Here is a 14,918-nt window from a genome sequence, read left to right on the forward strand (position 1 = left end):
CCCCAGGGTCTCCTCCATCGCTGCTGGACCCCTAACCGTGGGTGGGTCCCGCTGGGTGTAGGAACTCCTCCCCTCCCCCAGCCACCCCTCAGGGGTCCTGGAGGTCCGGCCTTTACTTTTGCTCCCCCTTCCCTCCCTCCAACTCCCTCAGGACCCACACAGCTGGAGGGGGCCTCGGTGGGCAGAGGATCAGGCCCAGGATCTCAGCAGGCCCCCGGAGTCCCAAGTGGGCATGGGAAACCTGGCCATGCTCCCTTTTGATCCTATGTCCTCCCAATGGTCCCCCAATATCCCCCTTCGGGCGTGGGATCCCTTCCCCTCCCCCAGCCGTCCCTCAGGGACGCCAGTCCCATCCCGCCTCCACTTCTCCTCTACCTTCACTCCCCCCCCCCACCCACGTCCCACCCGGTCGCTGGGGATTCCTCCCGTCCCCTCAGGTGTCCGTGGTCCACCACCAGTGCCTGGTAGGTGCCCTAGTTGTGAGGAGATGTGAATTCTGTGTCCTCCTAGTCTGCCATCTTGACTCCGCACCCCATAAACTCTTTTAGGTCTGGCTTCCTCCAATCAGTATTACAATTCCAAGATTCACATATGCGTCTGCACGTAGCTATACTTCATGTTTTTCAGTACTTTAAAATTTAAAGTTCTTATTTTGAGATAATGGTGGATTCACATGCAGCTGTAAGAATTGCTATGGAGAGATGTAACCTTTAGCAGGTTTCTCCTAAGGGTAACATCTGGCAGAACTTTCTCACAAGGTCACAACCATGATCTTGACTTGATACTGATACAGCTGAGATCCAGGATGTTTCAAGCACCCCAAGGGTCCTTCCAGTTGCTCTTTCAGAGTAACCCTCGCTTCCCTCCCAAAACCAATCCAGCTTTACTAGAAACCTCTAATCTGTTCTGTTTCTACAGTTTTGCCCTTTCAGGAATGTTCTATCAGCAGAATCATAGAGTATGTTACTTTCTTGCTTTTTATTCATCATAATTCTCAGGAAATTTGTCCAGGTCATTGTATGCATGAATAGTTTGTTCTTTTTTTTATTATTGCTGTTTCTAGTTTTGGGCTATCATGAATTGATTAAGGTGCAACAAATGTCTGTGCGTGTGTGTGGAAGTTTTCATTTCTCTGGGATAAATGCTCACGAGTACAATTGCTGGGTTCTATGGTAGTTGTATGTTTTTTTTTTTAAGAAATGCCAAATTTTGTGCAGAGTGGTCATACCATTTTACACTCCTACCAATCATGTAAAAGTGATCTAGTTTGTCCCCCATTATGTTAGGCAATTGATGTTGCCATTGCTTTTATTTTAGCCATCCTCATGGGTATGAAGTGATTCCTCTGTGGTTTTAATTTGCATTTCTCTAATGGCTAACAATGTTGGATACCTTTTCTGTGCTCTTTTTCCCTCTGTACATCCACTTGGGTGAAATGTCTCCATGTCTCTTGTCCATTTTATAATCGGATTGTTTTGTTTTCTAACTGTTGAGTTTTGAGAGTTCCTTGTATGTTCTACATACTAACTCTTGGTCAGATATGTGCTTTACAAATGTTTTGTCCCAGTCTGTAGCTTGTCTTTTCACCCTCTTAACAGGGTCTTTCACAGAGCAAACAGTTTTAACTCTGATGAAGTTCAATTTTCCTCTAATGGATTTGTGCTTGCAGTGTTAATTTTAAGAATGCTTTGCTAGTCTTACATCCCAAAGATTTTTTCCTATATATTTTTTCTAAAACTTACAGCTTTACATTTTACATCTAAGTCCATGATCTGTTTTGAATTATTTTTTGTACAGTATGTGAGACTTAGCTCAATGTTCATTTTTTTTTTTTTTTTTGGTCTGTGGATGTCCAGTTGCTCCAGCACCATTTATTGAAAAGGTTATCCTTCCTCCCTTGAACTGCATTTGCATCTTTGTCAAGAATCAGTCAGGCCTATTTGTGTGAGCCTATGTCTCAGTTGTCTGTTTTGTTTCATTGATCTACAGTTTAACCCTCTACCAATAGCAAACAGTCTTGATTACTGTAGCTGTATAATAAACCTTGAAATTAGGTAGATGGATTCTTTTTACTTTATTCCTCTTTTTTTTTTTTTTTTAAACATCTTTATTGAAGTATAATTGCCTTACAATAGTGTGTTAGCTTCTGCTTTATAACAAAGTGAATCAGTTATACATATACAATATGTTCCCATTTCTCTTCCCTCTTGCATCTCCCTCCCTCCCACCCTCCCCATCCCACCCCTCTAGGTGGTCACAAAGCACCGAGCTGATCTCCCTGTGCTATGCGGCTATTCCTCTTTTAAAAAATCATTTTAGCAATTCTAGATTCATTGTCTTTCCATATAAATTTTAGGATTATCTTGTCTATGTTTATAAACTATCTTTCTGGGATTTTGATAAGAATTGGATTAATCTTGTATATTGATGTGGAAAGAATTGATATCTTTACATTTTGTTTTCCAATCCATATGCATAGTATGTTTATCTATTTAGATCTTCTTTGATTTCTTTCATCAGCATGGTGTAGTCTTAGCATACAAATCCTACACATGCTTTGTTAGCTTTACACCTAAGTATTTCATTTTTGAGTGATTTTAAGAGATATTATATTTTTAATCTTGGTGTCCATCTGTTCATTGCTAGTAAACAGAAATATGATTGATTTATGTTCCCCTTGTACCCTATAACCTTGCTGAATGCACTTTTTATTTCTAGGAGTTTCTTTGTAGATTCCTTGAGATTTTCTAAGTAGACAATCATGTCGTCTGCAAATAGGGACTGTTTATTTTTTTTATTTCCTTTGCTTGTCCTACTGCACTGGCTAAAACATCTAGCACTATGTTCAATATAAGTGCAGTGAGTGGACACACTTGCCTTATTCCCAGTCTTAGGAGAAAAGCATTTAGTCTTTCACTGTTAAGTAGAAGGTTAGCTGTAGGTGTTTTTGTAGATTCTCTTTATCAAGTCATGGAAGTTCTCTAATTTTTCTGAGAGATTTATCATGGGTGAGCGTTAAATTGTGTCAAATGCTTTTTCTGCATCAATTGACATGATCATGTGATTTTTTTCTCCTTTAGTCTGTTAACATAGTTTATTCCATTGTTGATTTTCAAATATTGAACTAGGCTTGCATTCCTGGAATAAACCCCACTTGGTCATGGTTTATAATTCTCTTTATTTTTGCATTCTATTTGAAAATATTTTAAGAATTTTTGTATCTATATTCATGAGGGATATTGGCCTATATTTTTCTTTTTTTTTTGTATTGCCTTTGTCTGGTTTTCACTTAAGGGTAACACTAGCTTGTTATAAAATGGGTTGGGAAGTGTTTCTTCTATTTTGGAAATGACTGTGTAGAATTGGTGTTAATTTACCTTTGAATATTTGGTAGAATTCTCCAGTGAAACCATCTGGCCCTGGAGATTCTACCTGGGGAATTGTTTTAATTACAATTCAACTTCCTTAACAGATGTAGGGCTAGTCAATTTATCTATTTCATATTAAATGAGTTGTAATAGTTTGTATTTTTAGGAATAGTGTGTTCATTTTGTGTAAGTTGTCAAATTTTGTGTGTAGAGTTGTTTGTAGTATCCCTTTATTATTCTTTTGATATCTGCAGTCAGTAGTGATACCTCGTTTCATTCCTAATGTTGGTAATATGTGACTTCTTTTTTTCTTTGTCAGTCTTACTAGAGGTTTGTCAATTTTGTTGATAATTTTCAAAGAGGCAGCTCTGTTTCACTGACTTCCCTATTGTTTTTCTGTTTTCTATTTCACTGATTTCTGCTCTTATCTTTTTCTTCTTTCTGCTCACTTTGTGGTTTTTTTTTTTTTCTTTTGCTCTTCTTTTTCTAGGTTCTGAAGTTCTGAAGGTGGGAGCTTAGATGACGGATTTGAACTTTTTCCTCTTTTTTTAGTGTATGTGTTTAGTGCTATAAATTTCCCTCTCAGGACTACTTTGTGTCCCAGATATTTTTGATATCTTGTATTTTCATTATATGTTTTGAGTTCTCTTGTTTCTTCTTTGTCCTATGAATTAGAAGTGTGCTGTTTAGTTTCCACGTGTTTGGAGATTTTCTTATTATTTTTCTGTTATTGATTTCTAGTTTGATTCCATTGTGGTAGGGGAATGCACTCTCCATGATTTCATTTCTTTTCCATATGTCAAGATTGGTTTAATGGCACAAGATAAGGTCCGTCTTGGAATGCATTCTTTGGGCACTTGCAAAGAATATGTATTCTGTTTTTTGGGTGGAGTGTTCTATAAATTTCAATTAGACTCTGTTTGTCGATGGTGTTGAGTTCTTCAGTATCCTTGCTGATGATTTTCTGTCTAGTATTCTATCAGTTCTTGAGAATGAATCCAACTATAATTGTGGATTTGTCTGTTTTTCCTTTCAGTTCTATTGGTTTTTGCTTCCTATATTTTATAGTTTTGTTGTTTGGTGTATGCACATTTAGGATTAATTTGTCTTCGATGGATTGGCTCTTTTATCATATATAAGTTCTTCCCTGACTTTGATAATTTTCTTGGCTCTGAAATCTACTTTATGTGATACTAGAATAGCCATTCCTGCTTTCTTTTGATTGTTTGCATGATATATTTTTTCCATCCTTTTACTTACAACCTGCTTATATCATTATATATCAAATGAGGTTCCTGAAGACAGCATATAGTTGGGTCATGTTTTTAAATCTACTTTGCTACTCTCTTTTAATTGGTGTATTTAGACTATTTACATTTAATGTAATTATTGATATATTAGGACTTGTCTACCATTTTATTTATTTTTTTGTTATATTTTTTATTTCTTTATTTGCTTTTTCCTGTCATCCTGTAGGTGACCTGACCAGTTTTTAGAATTTCATTTGATAGTGTTGACTGTATCTCTTTGTATACTTTTCTAGTGGTTCCTCTGGGTGTTACATTATATATGCATAGTGAATCAGAGTCTACTCATGTCACATTTTGAGTGAAGTAGAAAAATCTTAATTCCCTTTACATGCCTTTACCCATCCCCTGTCATTTGTAATATTGTCTTAAATATTTCCTCTGCATCACTGAGAACCAAGTCAAACAGTGTCATAATTTTTGCTTCAATCAAATAACATAATTTAGAAAGGGAAGAAAAGCCTATTCTATTTACATATATATATATATATATGTTAATTTTTATTGGAGTATAGTTGATTTACAATGTTGTGTTAGGATTTCTGGCTTTTCTTGACAAGTTGGAAGATCTGGCAGGACAGGGCCTGCCTTCCTGCCTGGCAATCACTGGCCAGAGCTGAGTCATGTATGCTGTTTAGTTCATCACAGTCCTCTGCCTGCTTCTCTCATTTATGGAACTTGACTGACACTGAAGGCATTTGAGTTTGAGACTCCCGAGGTAGACGATCCTTGGTTATATCACTGAGCACCTGCCACCTCTAGTATTTCTGAAGTATCCAGGAGGTCCATGACATGGAGTGTTTTGTGATTTCACTGATACCCAGATTATCTATATTTTTGGTTACCAAGTTATTTCTTCCTTTCTGATGCTCCAGGGTTTTTTTTTTTTTTTTTTTGGAACCATTTTCTTTCCATTTAAAGAAGTTCCTTTAGAAATTCTCTCAGGGTGAATCTGCTGGTGAAAAATTCTCTTAGTTCTCCTTCATCTGAAAATATCTTGATTTCTTTTTCACAGTTGAAGAATATTTTTGCTGGGTATAGATTCTGGTTGGCAGTTATTTTATTTCAGCACTTGAAAAAGTACTGTGCCCTTTCTTTCCATCTCAGTTTCTGGTGTGCAACGCACAGTCATTTAAGGTGTTTTTCTCCTATAGGTAAAGGGTCATTTTTTTCTCTGGCTGCTTTCCAGATTTTTTCTTTGTCTTCTGTAGTTAGAAGATTAGTTACGATGTGTCTCAGATCAGATGTCTTTGGATTTATCCTGTTGGGTATTCATTTAGCTTCTTAAATCTGCAGGTTTATATCTCCTGTCAAATTTGGGAAGATTTCAACCATTCTTTCTTGAAGTGCTTTTTCAGCCTCATCTTCTTTCTCTTCTCCTTCTGAGATTCTGATGCCATGAATATAAGATTTTTTTTAATAGTCCCATAGTTCCTAATTCTCTGTTTAGCTTTTTTTTTTTTCCAGTTGATTTTCTCTGCTGTTCAGATTGGGTAATTTCTATTGTTCTATCTTCCAATTCACTGATTCTTTCCTCTGTCTCCTCTATTCTGCTGCTGAGCTCATCCAGCATTTTGCATACTGTACTTTTAAGTTCTAAAATTTCCATTTGGTTCTTCTTTATATCTTCTACTTTTTTGCTGAGGCTTTCTGTTTTTTTTTTTTTTTCATTTGTATCTAGCAGCTTTATAATTACTCATTGAAGCATTTTAATCATGGCTGCCTTAACATGTTTGTCAGGTAATTCTAACATCTCTGACACTCCAGACTTGGCATCTATTGTCTGTTTTCCTTCAGTCTGAGATCTTCCAGGTTCTTGTATGATGAGTGACTTTCAATAAAACCTAAACATTTTTGTATTATGTTATAAGACTCTGAATTTAATTTAAATCTCTTGTTTTAACTCTCTCTGACACTGCTCTGGAAGGGGAATAATGTGTGTGTGTGTGTGTGTGTGTGTGTGTGTGTGTGTGTGTTGTGCTGTTACTGCCAGGAAGGTAGAAGTCTAGGTTCCCCAATCCATTGTGGGAGGGGCTCCTTATATTTCTGGGTGGGGGTGGGAGTTCTGGCTCTCCATGTGGTCTCCACTCACACTGAGGTGAAGGTGGCCTTGTTATCATTGGGGACTGGTGAAGTCCTGACTCTCCACTAGGTCTCCTCTGATCCATCCCAGCAGGGAGGGAGGGGTGCCTTGTTATCACTGGCTGGGGGTGGAGTCCAGATAGATTCCCCATGTGGTCTCCACTGACATAGTGGATGGGAAGCCTTCACAACCAATGGGCAGGAATGAAAGGCTTTGTTCCTTATTTGATCTTCTCTGACACCACTCCAGTGAGGGTGTTGGGTTATCTCCTATGTCTTCATGAGGGAAGAAGTCTAGGCTCCCCATGCAGCCTTTGCTGGTGTGCACTGGAGTGGGGCCACATTTTTTCTGTGGTGTTTGGATGGTGCAGGGTGGTTATTAACTAAAGCCTGTTTTGTCTGATACTGAGTTACACTAGCTATCTTTTGGCTAGTCCTTTGATGGTTTACAGTTTACCATCTATAGTTTATAGTTTATTTTCAACATATCTATTTGTTATGTTTAAAGTGTGTTTCTTTTTTTAAAAAAATAAATTTATTTATTTATTTTTGGCTGTGTTGGGTCTTCGTTTCTGTGTGAGGGCTTTCTCTAGTTGCGGTGAGCAGGGGCCACTCTTCATCGCGGTGCGCGGGCCTCTCACTGTCGCGGCCTCTTGTTGTGGAGCACAAGCTCCAGACGCGCAGGCTCAGTAGTTGTGGCTCACGGGCCCAGTTGCTCCGCGGCATGTGGGATCTTCCCAGATTAGGGCTCGAACCTGTGTCCCCTGCATTGGCAGGCAGATTCTCAACCACTGTGCCACCATGGAAGCCCTAAAGTGTGTTTCTTATAAATAGCATTTAGTTTTGTTTTTTTCCAGCCTGGCAATCATTGTCTTTTAAAATAGAACATTTAGTCCACTTACATTTTAGGTAATTATGTATTAAATTAATTGGATTTAATTCTATCAAATTCATATTTGCTTTCTTTTTATTATTTATTAATTTTCTTTGCTTTTTATTCCTATTTTTCCTTTCCTGTATTCTTTTTGATTAATTATTTAAAATTTTTCTGCTCATCTTCACTATTACTTTTTTGCTATACATTTTAGTATGACTTAAAAAATTATAAAATACATCATTGATTTATTACAATTTACCTTAAATTAGCTCTTTTTGGCTCCCTGAACAATGCAGCAATCTCACAAGTCCGTTTACTCCTACCCAACTTTTCTGCTGCTGCTGTTATATATTTTCTTTGTATGTATGGTACAGACCCTTATTCTTGCTTTAAAAACCAGAATATTTTAGGAATAGTTAGCTTTTTATACTTGCCCAAATTTTACATTTTGAAGAACTGATTATTCCTTCTTACACTTCTGTTCTCTCATCTGGGATTATTTTCCTTCAGCCTGAAGAATATCCTTTTAGTATTTCCATATTATGGGTCTGCTGCTGCTAAGTCAAATCAGATTTTGTTTGTCTCTATTTTATTTTCATTTTTGAAGGATATTTTCACTGGGTATAGAATTCTAGGTTGGCAGTTATTTCTTTCCAGTCTCTAAAGATGCTATTCGCACTTCCTTCTGGCTTCCATGGTTTCTGTTGAGAGACTTAGTAGTCTTTCTTATTTTTTGTTATCCTGAAGGAAATGTGCCTTTTAAAAAAATCTAGTAAGAGTTTGCCTTTTATCTTTGACTTTCAGTATTTTGACTGTGATGTGTCTAGATGTGGTTTTCTTTGTAATCATCCTTCTTGGACCTCAGTAAGGTCTTGAATTTGTGTGTATTTCATCTGATTTGGAAAATTCACAAACATTACTTTTTCATGTATTGCTTCTGTTCCATTCTCCTCTTTTGGGGCAAATTCTAATTACACATATGTTACAACTTTTGACCATGTCTCAAACCTCTCTTCTTCTCTGTTCTGTTTTTCATAGTATTTGTTTTTTCTGTACTGCAGTTTGGATTTCCTATTGACTTGTTTTTGAGGTCAACCTGCCTTTTGCTATGTCTATGCTGTTGTTAAACCAGTTAGAAGACTTCTTATTTTTGGATACCATATTTTTCAACTGTAGAATGTTTATTTGTTTCTTTTAAACGTAGATTCTAAATTTCTATTTAAATATGGCATTTTTTTTCATTTATATATGCTAGCACTCAGGAATGCAAAAAATAGAGCCAGTCAAGAATCTTATCCGCAAGGAGCTTCATGGTCACTTCAGGAACTCCTATGTCCTTAAAGATTTTGTGATTAGAACAAGAGAGGAGCTCGAGAGAGAGAGATGGCCTCTGAGAGTCAGGACCTCACTCAGTGATGTCATAATGGGGGTGACAGCACATCCAGGGTTGATTCACAGTCCTGCATCTGCAAACTTGTTTTTGCAAGTACAGACTCTTTGTCTGTCTGTTATCTTCTGTACCTCAAATGCCTTGAACTGTACCTGGCATATAGTGCTCAATAAATAATATTAAATGAAACTATCAGTAAAGATGATATGTCCCCCAAGATCTGATTTTGGATCTCTAAATCACAAGAGAAGGTGGAATAGACTGCAATGTAAGTAGATTAAATTATAATGTGAAATATAATTGCCAAGGGAAACAGACTCTGTAGCCTTCCTTCTTGTAAGAAAATGAACATGAAACTACAATAACTCATCAGAAGGTTGCTTGTTGAGTATGGAATAAGCAAGGAGGTGGCTGGATGCTCTGAATTGCTACCTATGCCATACTGTGACGTCTTGAGGCACTTATTTAGCCTATAGGGGTCAATCTGCATAGGATCTAGATTTGATTAATTAATTCATTCAATATTATGTGCTGAGGACTTGCTATGTGCCAGAAAAGGTTACAAAGGTGAGCAGAAAAGACAGTCACATAGTCGCTGGACTCATGGCCCTTCAGTAGATTTGGGAAGGCAAATACAAACAAAATGATCAAAATGATCTCACCAGTAAATGTAACATTAAAACTGTGATAAAGCACCAGGAAGACATGGTACTCAGCGTCAAGTGTATGTGTAGCAACCAGACTTACTTTGGAGGTCCCCAAAGGCTTTCCTGAGGAAGAAGGGCTAGGACTGAGACCCCAGGGATGAATAGGGGTTAACTACACTGGGGACTGAGGGTGTGGGGGTAAAGACAGTTCTTGAGAGGGAACAGCATGTGCAAAGGCCCTGTGGTGGGAGGGAGCACAGGGTGTTTGAGGCACAAAGAGGAAGGTCAGGGTGCTGGAGTGCAGCCAGGGAGGAGAGGTGGGTGATGAGCCTGAAGAAGAGGACACTGGCGAGGTTGGTCATGGCCTTGTAAGCCTGTCATCTTTATCCTTGGGGGAAATGGGGTGTCATTGAAGGGTTTCAGCATGGAGTGCTAAGGTCATATTTGTATTTCGAAAGGAGCACTCAGGCTGCTGTATAATCTCTGACCAAGTCACTGTTTCTGGATAATTCTGGAATAATACTGCCAAATTCTATCCCTCTGAGTCCTCTTTCCCCTTTTCTATGTTCAAGGTTGCCCATTCCCCTTCTGCTAATGGTCTTCTTAAGGAGGGGATTTAGTATAGTTTCAGCTTATGAAATTAAATCATATTTATGTTTCCCAAGGTCGTTTGGATTGGAATTATGAGAATTGAAAACTCTACAGTTACACAATTACCATCAATCTATTGGGGTACCCTGAGTGCATCTATTGTGTGTTCAACCAGTTTAATTCCAAGAGAGAAATTCATAGCAATTTCTCACCCTGTGACATGTCATGAGTTAGGACATGGTGAGGGCAGACACCAGGCTGCAAGGAGTGAGAGGGGGCAGCAGTACAGAGGGTGCCCTTGGGCCAGACTGGTGATCAGTTGTTGGGTAAGAGGAGGAAGCCTATTCTCAGCTGGAGGGGTACAGTCACCTCCTGGCTTCATTTCCCATTTTGTTTGGCTTGATTTCCATGTTCAGTCATTAAAGTATCACTTTCTGAAGACGTGAAATTCAATAATAGGGTCAATGGGTGGCATATTTATTTCCTACTGATGAGGGAATAGCCTATAGAGAGCCCTCAGTGGGCTACAGAGATGGAGCCTCAGTAGAGGCCCATGAAGGACATTCAGAGTCAGAGTTAAACTGTAAACTGTAAAGTCAACACAAAAAGCATTAGGATAGAGCCACTGTAAAGACACCATACAGCCCCTGGGCTGGCGAAACTAGTCACTAATGTAGCTGGGAGTGTGATAAACTCTGAGGGAGTGTGTGAGTCCCAGGAAGAGTTGATGGACCATGGAAACTTGAGAAAGCCTTCAAAGGGCACAGGCTGCCCACAACCCTGCCAGCTCCTCTGCCTGGAGTATCCTGGCCCCAGAGGTAGGGCTGGCTCTGGATCGAAGTGGACCATGTTCACAACACTTCTGACGCCAGATGTGCGGGGCTCTCCCCCGCCAAGCAGTTTTCTGCAACACCAGCTGGGGGTCCTGCAATGTAACTCAATTCTGACACTGTCTACCTGGAGATAGAGCCAGGTCCCACAGTTTAAGGGTGATGTCCCACCAGACTGCTCCCCACCTCATTTCAGATGCCAATTGCCAAGTCCAGGTTGTCACCTATGTTTCTCACCAACCGGCTACAAACCCCTCCTCAGGTTTGATTAATTTGTGAGAGTGGCTCACAGAACTCAGGGAAACACTTACTTCCATCTACCAGTTCATTAAAGGATATGATAAAGGATACAGAAGAACAACCAGATGAAGAGGTGTGTAGGGCAAGGCCTGGGAGGGCCCTGAGTGCAGGAGCTTCTGCCCCTGTGAAATTGGGGTGTGTTACCCTCCCAGCATGTGGATGTGTTAACCCACCTAGAAACTCTCCAAATCCCATTATTATTGGGGTTTCATGGAAGCTTCCTCAGGTGGGCTTGATCAATTATTAACTCCATTTCCATCTCCTGTCCCCTCTCTAGAGAATGCGGGTGGGTGGAGCTGAGAATTCCAGGCTTCTAATCATGGCTTGGTCTTCCCTGTAACCAGCCCCACCCTGGGAGCCATCTAGGAGCCCACCCAGCATTGCCTCATTGTGACAAAAGACGCTCCCAGTGTGCTTATCACTTAGGAATTTACAAGGGTTCCAGGAGCTCCCTGCCAACAACCAGGGGCAGAGACCAATAGGTATATTTTCTATTATCTCACAGGACCCTAGTATGTGAACATGGAATATTGGAATCCAACTGGCTACTCGAAACCACTCTTGAGACGGATGGGTGGCAACTGAAAATTCAATTCATCGGATTCCCCGACTCACAGGGAACCTGCTCATTGCCACTGGCTTCCCCTACAGATCTTCTACAGGGAGAGACGGGTGGGCATTTGAGGCACATGCCCCAGCTCCTCCGATAGGTCTCATCCCACTTGTGGGGCTTGGGTACCACGGATCTGCAGTGATGGCGGACTGGGAAAGTTACTCCCAGACTGTTGGATTTATCTCATTTATGAGCCCACAACCCTGAGGGCTACCTGGTGGACCGAGGTAAATTCACCAAAGGTAGGCACGTTTCCCGGAGAATCAGCCTGGGACAGCCAGGGTCCACGGGCAGCACGCCTGGACGGGCCACTACCCGCGGGGGCCGGGCTCCTGGTCACGGTTTGGACCTGCCCTCTGCTTCCTGTGCATAAGAACCACTCACCTGGGGCTTCCCTGGTGGCGCAGTGGTTGAGAGTCTGCCTGCCAATGCAGGGGACACGGGTTCGAGCCCTGGTCTGGGAGGATCCCACATGCCGCGGAGCAACTGGGCCCGTGCGCCACAACTACTGAGCCTGCGCGTCTGGAGCCTGTGCTCCGCAACAAGAGAGGCCGCGATAGTGAGAGGCCCGCGCACCGCCATGAAGAGTGGCCCCCGCTTCCCGCAACTAGAAAGAAAAGCCCTCGCACAGAAACGAAGACCCAACACAGCCATAATTAATTAATTAATTAATTAATTAATTAATTTAAAAAAAAAAGAACCACTCACCTTTTTACTTCCTTTCCTCCTTCCTGTTTTGCCCGATAATTCCTTCTCTCTGTTCACAGCTAGTTTTAAGTTTTTTAGTTCCTGTCTCATCAGCTCGTCAACCTAGGTGAATACAAAAGACCCTAGGTTTAGGTGACTTCGCATGACTTGTGTTTTCTTTGTGAAGTTAAAAATAGCTTAAATTCTGGGTAGCTTATTAACAGGAAATTGTAACAAAGCACTGCAGTGACTGACTTACTGGGACTACAGCAGAAAAGCAGTCTTACCTGCAGCCGGATCTCCGACTCCAATTCTTTCCGTTTGTCCTCTTTGATCAGTTCGGGATCATAGCCCTGGGGGACATTCCACGATTCATCTTTATTCTTCCACAGGTCTGTACTCCAGAAGGATAAAGAAAAAGAAAAGGAAATTTTTTCAGCGTGAAGACTAATGTCGACTTAAAAAAAATGTACACCATGAGAGTTGTGAGTCAAGTTTTATTTGGGGCAAAAAGAGGACTATAGCCCGGGAGACAGCGTCTCAGATAGCTCTGAGAAACTGCTCTAAAGAGGTAGGGGGTAAGGTTAGCATATACGTGATTTTGGTGAAGGGGGAGTACATGCAATCGAGCACATAATTTTTGGAGAAGGTTTCTGCTAGTCACGAGGAGCAGTCGTCACCATGAAGGATTTTAGTGCTTTTCTAGATAGGAGGAGATCCAAGAATTGGGCTCATAAAATTGGCTCCTGAAAATATCTAGCTATTCCGAAGACCTGCTCTGCCAGTTTTTCCCAGAGCACAGAGGGCCCCATGTCAGCTCTCCACCCTGAACTCCTTTCAGCGGGTGTTGCAAGTCAGCAGCTGCAGCAGCACCTCTACCTTGTAGAGGTAGACGGCAAGTGCCCATTCCTTTGTGGCTGACACGAAGGAACGCAGTTTTGTGATATGTAACACAACCTCAGTTTTCTGCTCTACCTCCTTCTCCACTTCCCACACAGAAGGACTGTGCCTGTATAATATCTAAAAAATAAAGAAGGAAACTGCTCATGTGAAAAGATCCAATAAAGAAGTATGAAACAAACAGCATTCTTCCATACGATTAAAAACGTGTAAAAAATAGTATGTTAATTGTGGGATTATACAGTTATAGGTGACTGTTTCTGTAATATGTTTTACATTATTTTTATTATTCAAATGATTCGCTAAAATAGGAGAGATTTTGTTGCTAGTTCAACTCACCAGTAATTTACCCTGGTTCCTAGTAAAAGCCAACACTGAACCCACAAGGACCCACTACTCGCCCCTAATTCAACGGCTCTATTTTTGTATCACTTTTTGGATGTTTTTGAAATCATACACATTTTACATTTCCCTTTTGCCTGGCAGTTAGGAGGATGGTTAGAGAAATGTGACTCTAGAGGAAATAAGGGTAATTTTGTATCACTGGAATAAATGGAAATAAGCTTGTTTTCTCAGAAGGGGAGTTCCCAATTGCACAGAGGTGCATATCACTGTATCCTGGCTGTGGGACTGGGGGATCTCCCAGGGGAAAAAGACTTGCCAGTTTGGGAAATGAGATCTCTTCCTTGAATTTGTGTTCAGAATGTGATGGAAAATTTCTGGAACCAAACCTGCAACCACCACTCAGCTGGGCCACTTTGCTGGGAACGCATCCCTGGAGCACTGATGCTGTTCAAAACTCGGGAAGGCAACTGAGGGCCACGGGGCCCCAGGCAGGGGTTTCCCCACCTCCGTCTGACAATGGCTATGGCTTGGGAAGAAAGGGGGTCGTGCGGGGCCTGGATGGCAGGCGGTGAACGATGGGATGGAAGTTTCTCAAGCACGGCCTCTCCTACGAGCACCGCACGGGATCCTGAGACTAGCCAGGACTGTGTCCCCCGACACAAATGACCAAGAAGGGTGGCATTAGAGGACAAGCCATAGAGGACAGTCACGGTCACAGGCAGAAACATACGTCCGGGCGCACAGGGAGCAAGAGGTGTCAACTGTGAAGGCGGACAGCAGAGAAGATTCTCGGAGAGTCAAGTGGGCAAATAGATGAGAGAGGAGGGTGGAATCTCCACGTAAATCACGGAGGCCGGGGATGAGCGGAAGCAACGAGAAAGGAGAGGAGAAGGGATGGGACGTGGTGTGAGCCAGGAATGGCTGCAGATCCTGGGGAGATGGAGGAAAAGGGCGACGAGATGCAGATGCACAAGAACGGGC

The 14,918-nt window shown here is 41.2% G+C and overlaps 1 protein-coding gene across 1 annotated transcript in view; it reads right to left on the bottom strand.

The window, feature by feature from the left end:
- Positions 1–14,918, bottom strand: part of IQCA1 (IQ motif containing with AAA domain 1) — a 172,123-nt gene that overhangs the window by 61,888 nt on the left and 95,317 nt on the right. The window contains exons 10-11 of the mRNA XM_036858051.1: positions 12,980–13,086; positions 12,714–12,815 (exon numbers count right to left, since the gene is read on the bottom strand). Coding sequence (XP_036713946.1) covers positions 12,714–12,815; positions 12,980–13,086 — 209 coding nt within the window. The remainder of the gene's footprint in view (positions 1–12,713; positions 12,816–12,979; positions 13,087–14,918) is intronic.

This window comes from Balaenoptera musculus, chromosome 7 (assembly GCF_009873245.2).
Source record: "Balaenoptera musculus isolate JJ_BM4_2016_0621 chromosome 7, mBalMus1.pri.v3, whole genome shotgun sequence".
In the NCBI taxonomy this organism is placed as follows: domain Eukaryota; kingdom Metazoa; phylum Chordata; class Mammalia; order Artiodactyla; family Balaenopteridae; genus Balaenoptera; species Balaenoptera musculus.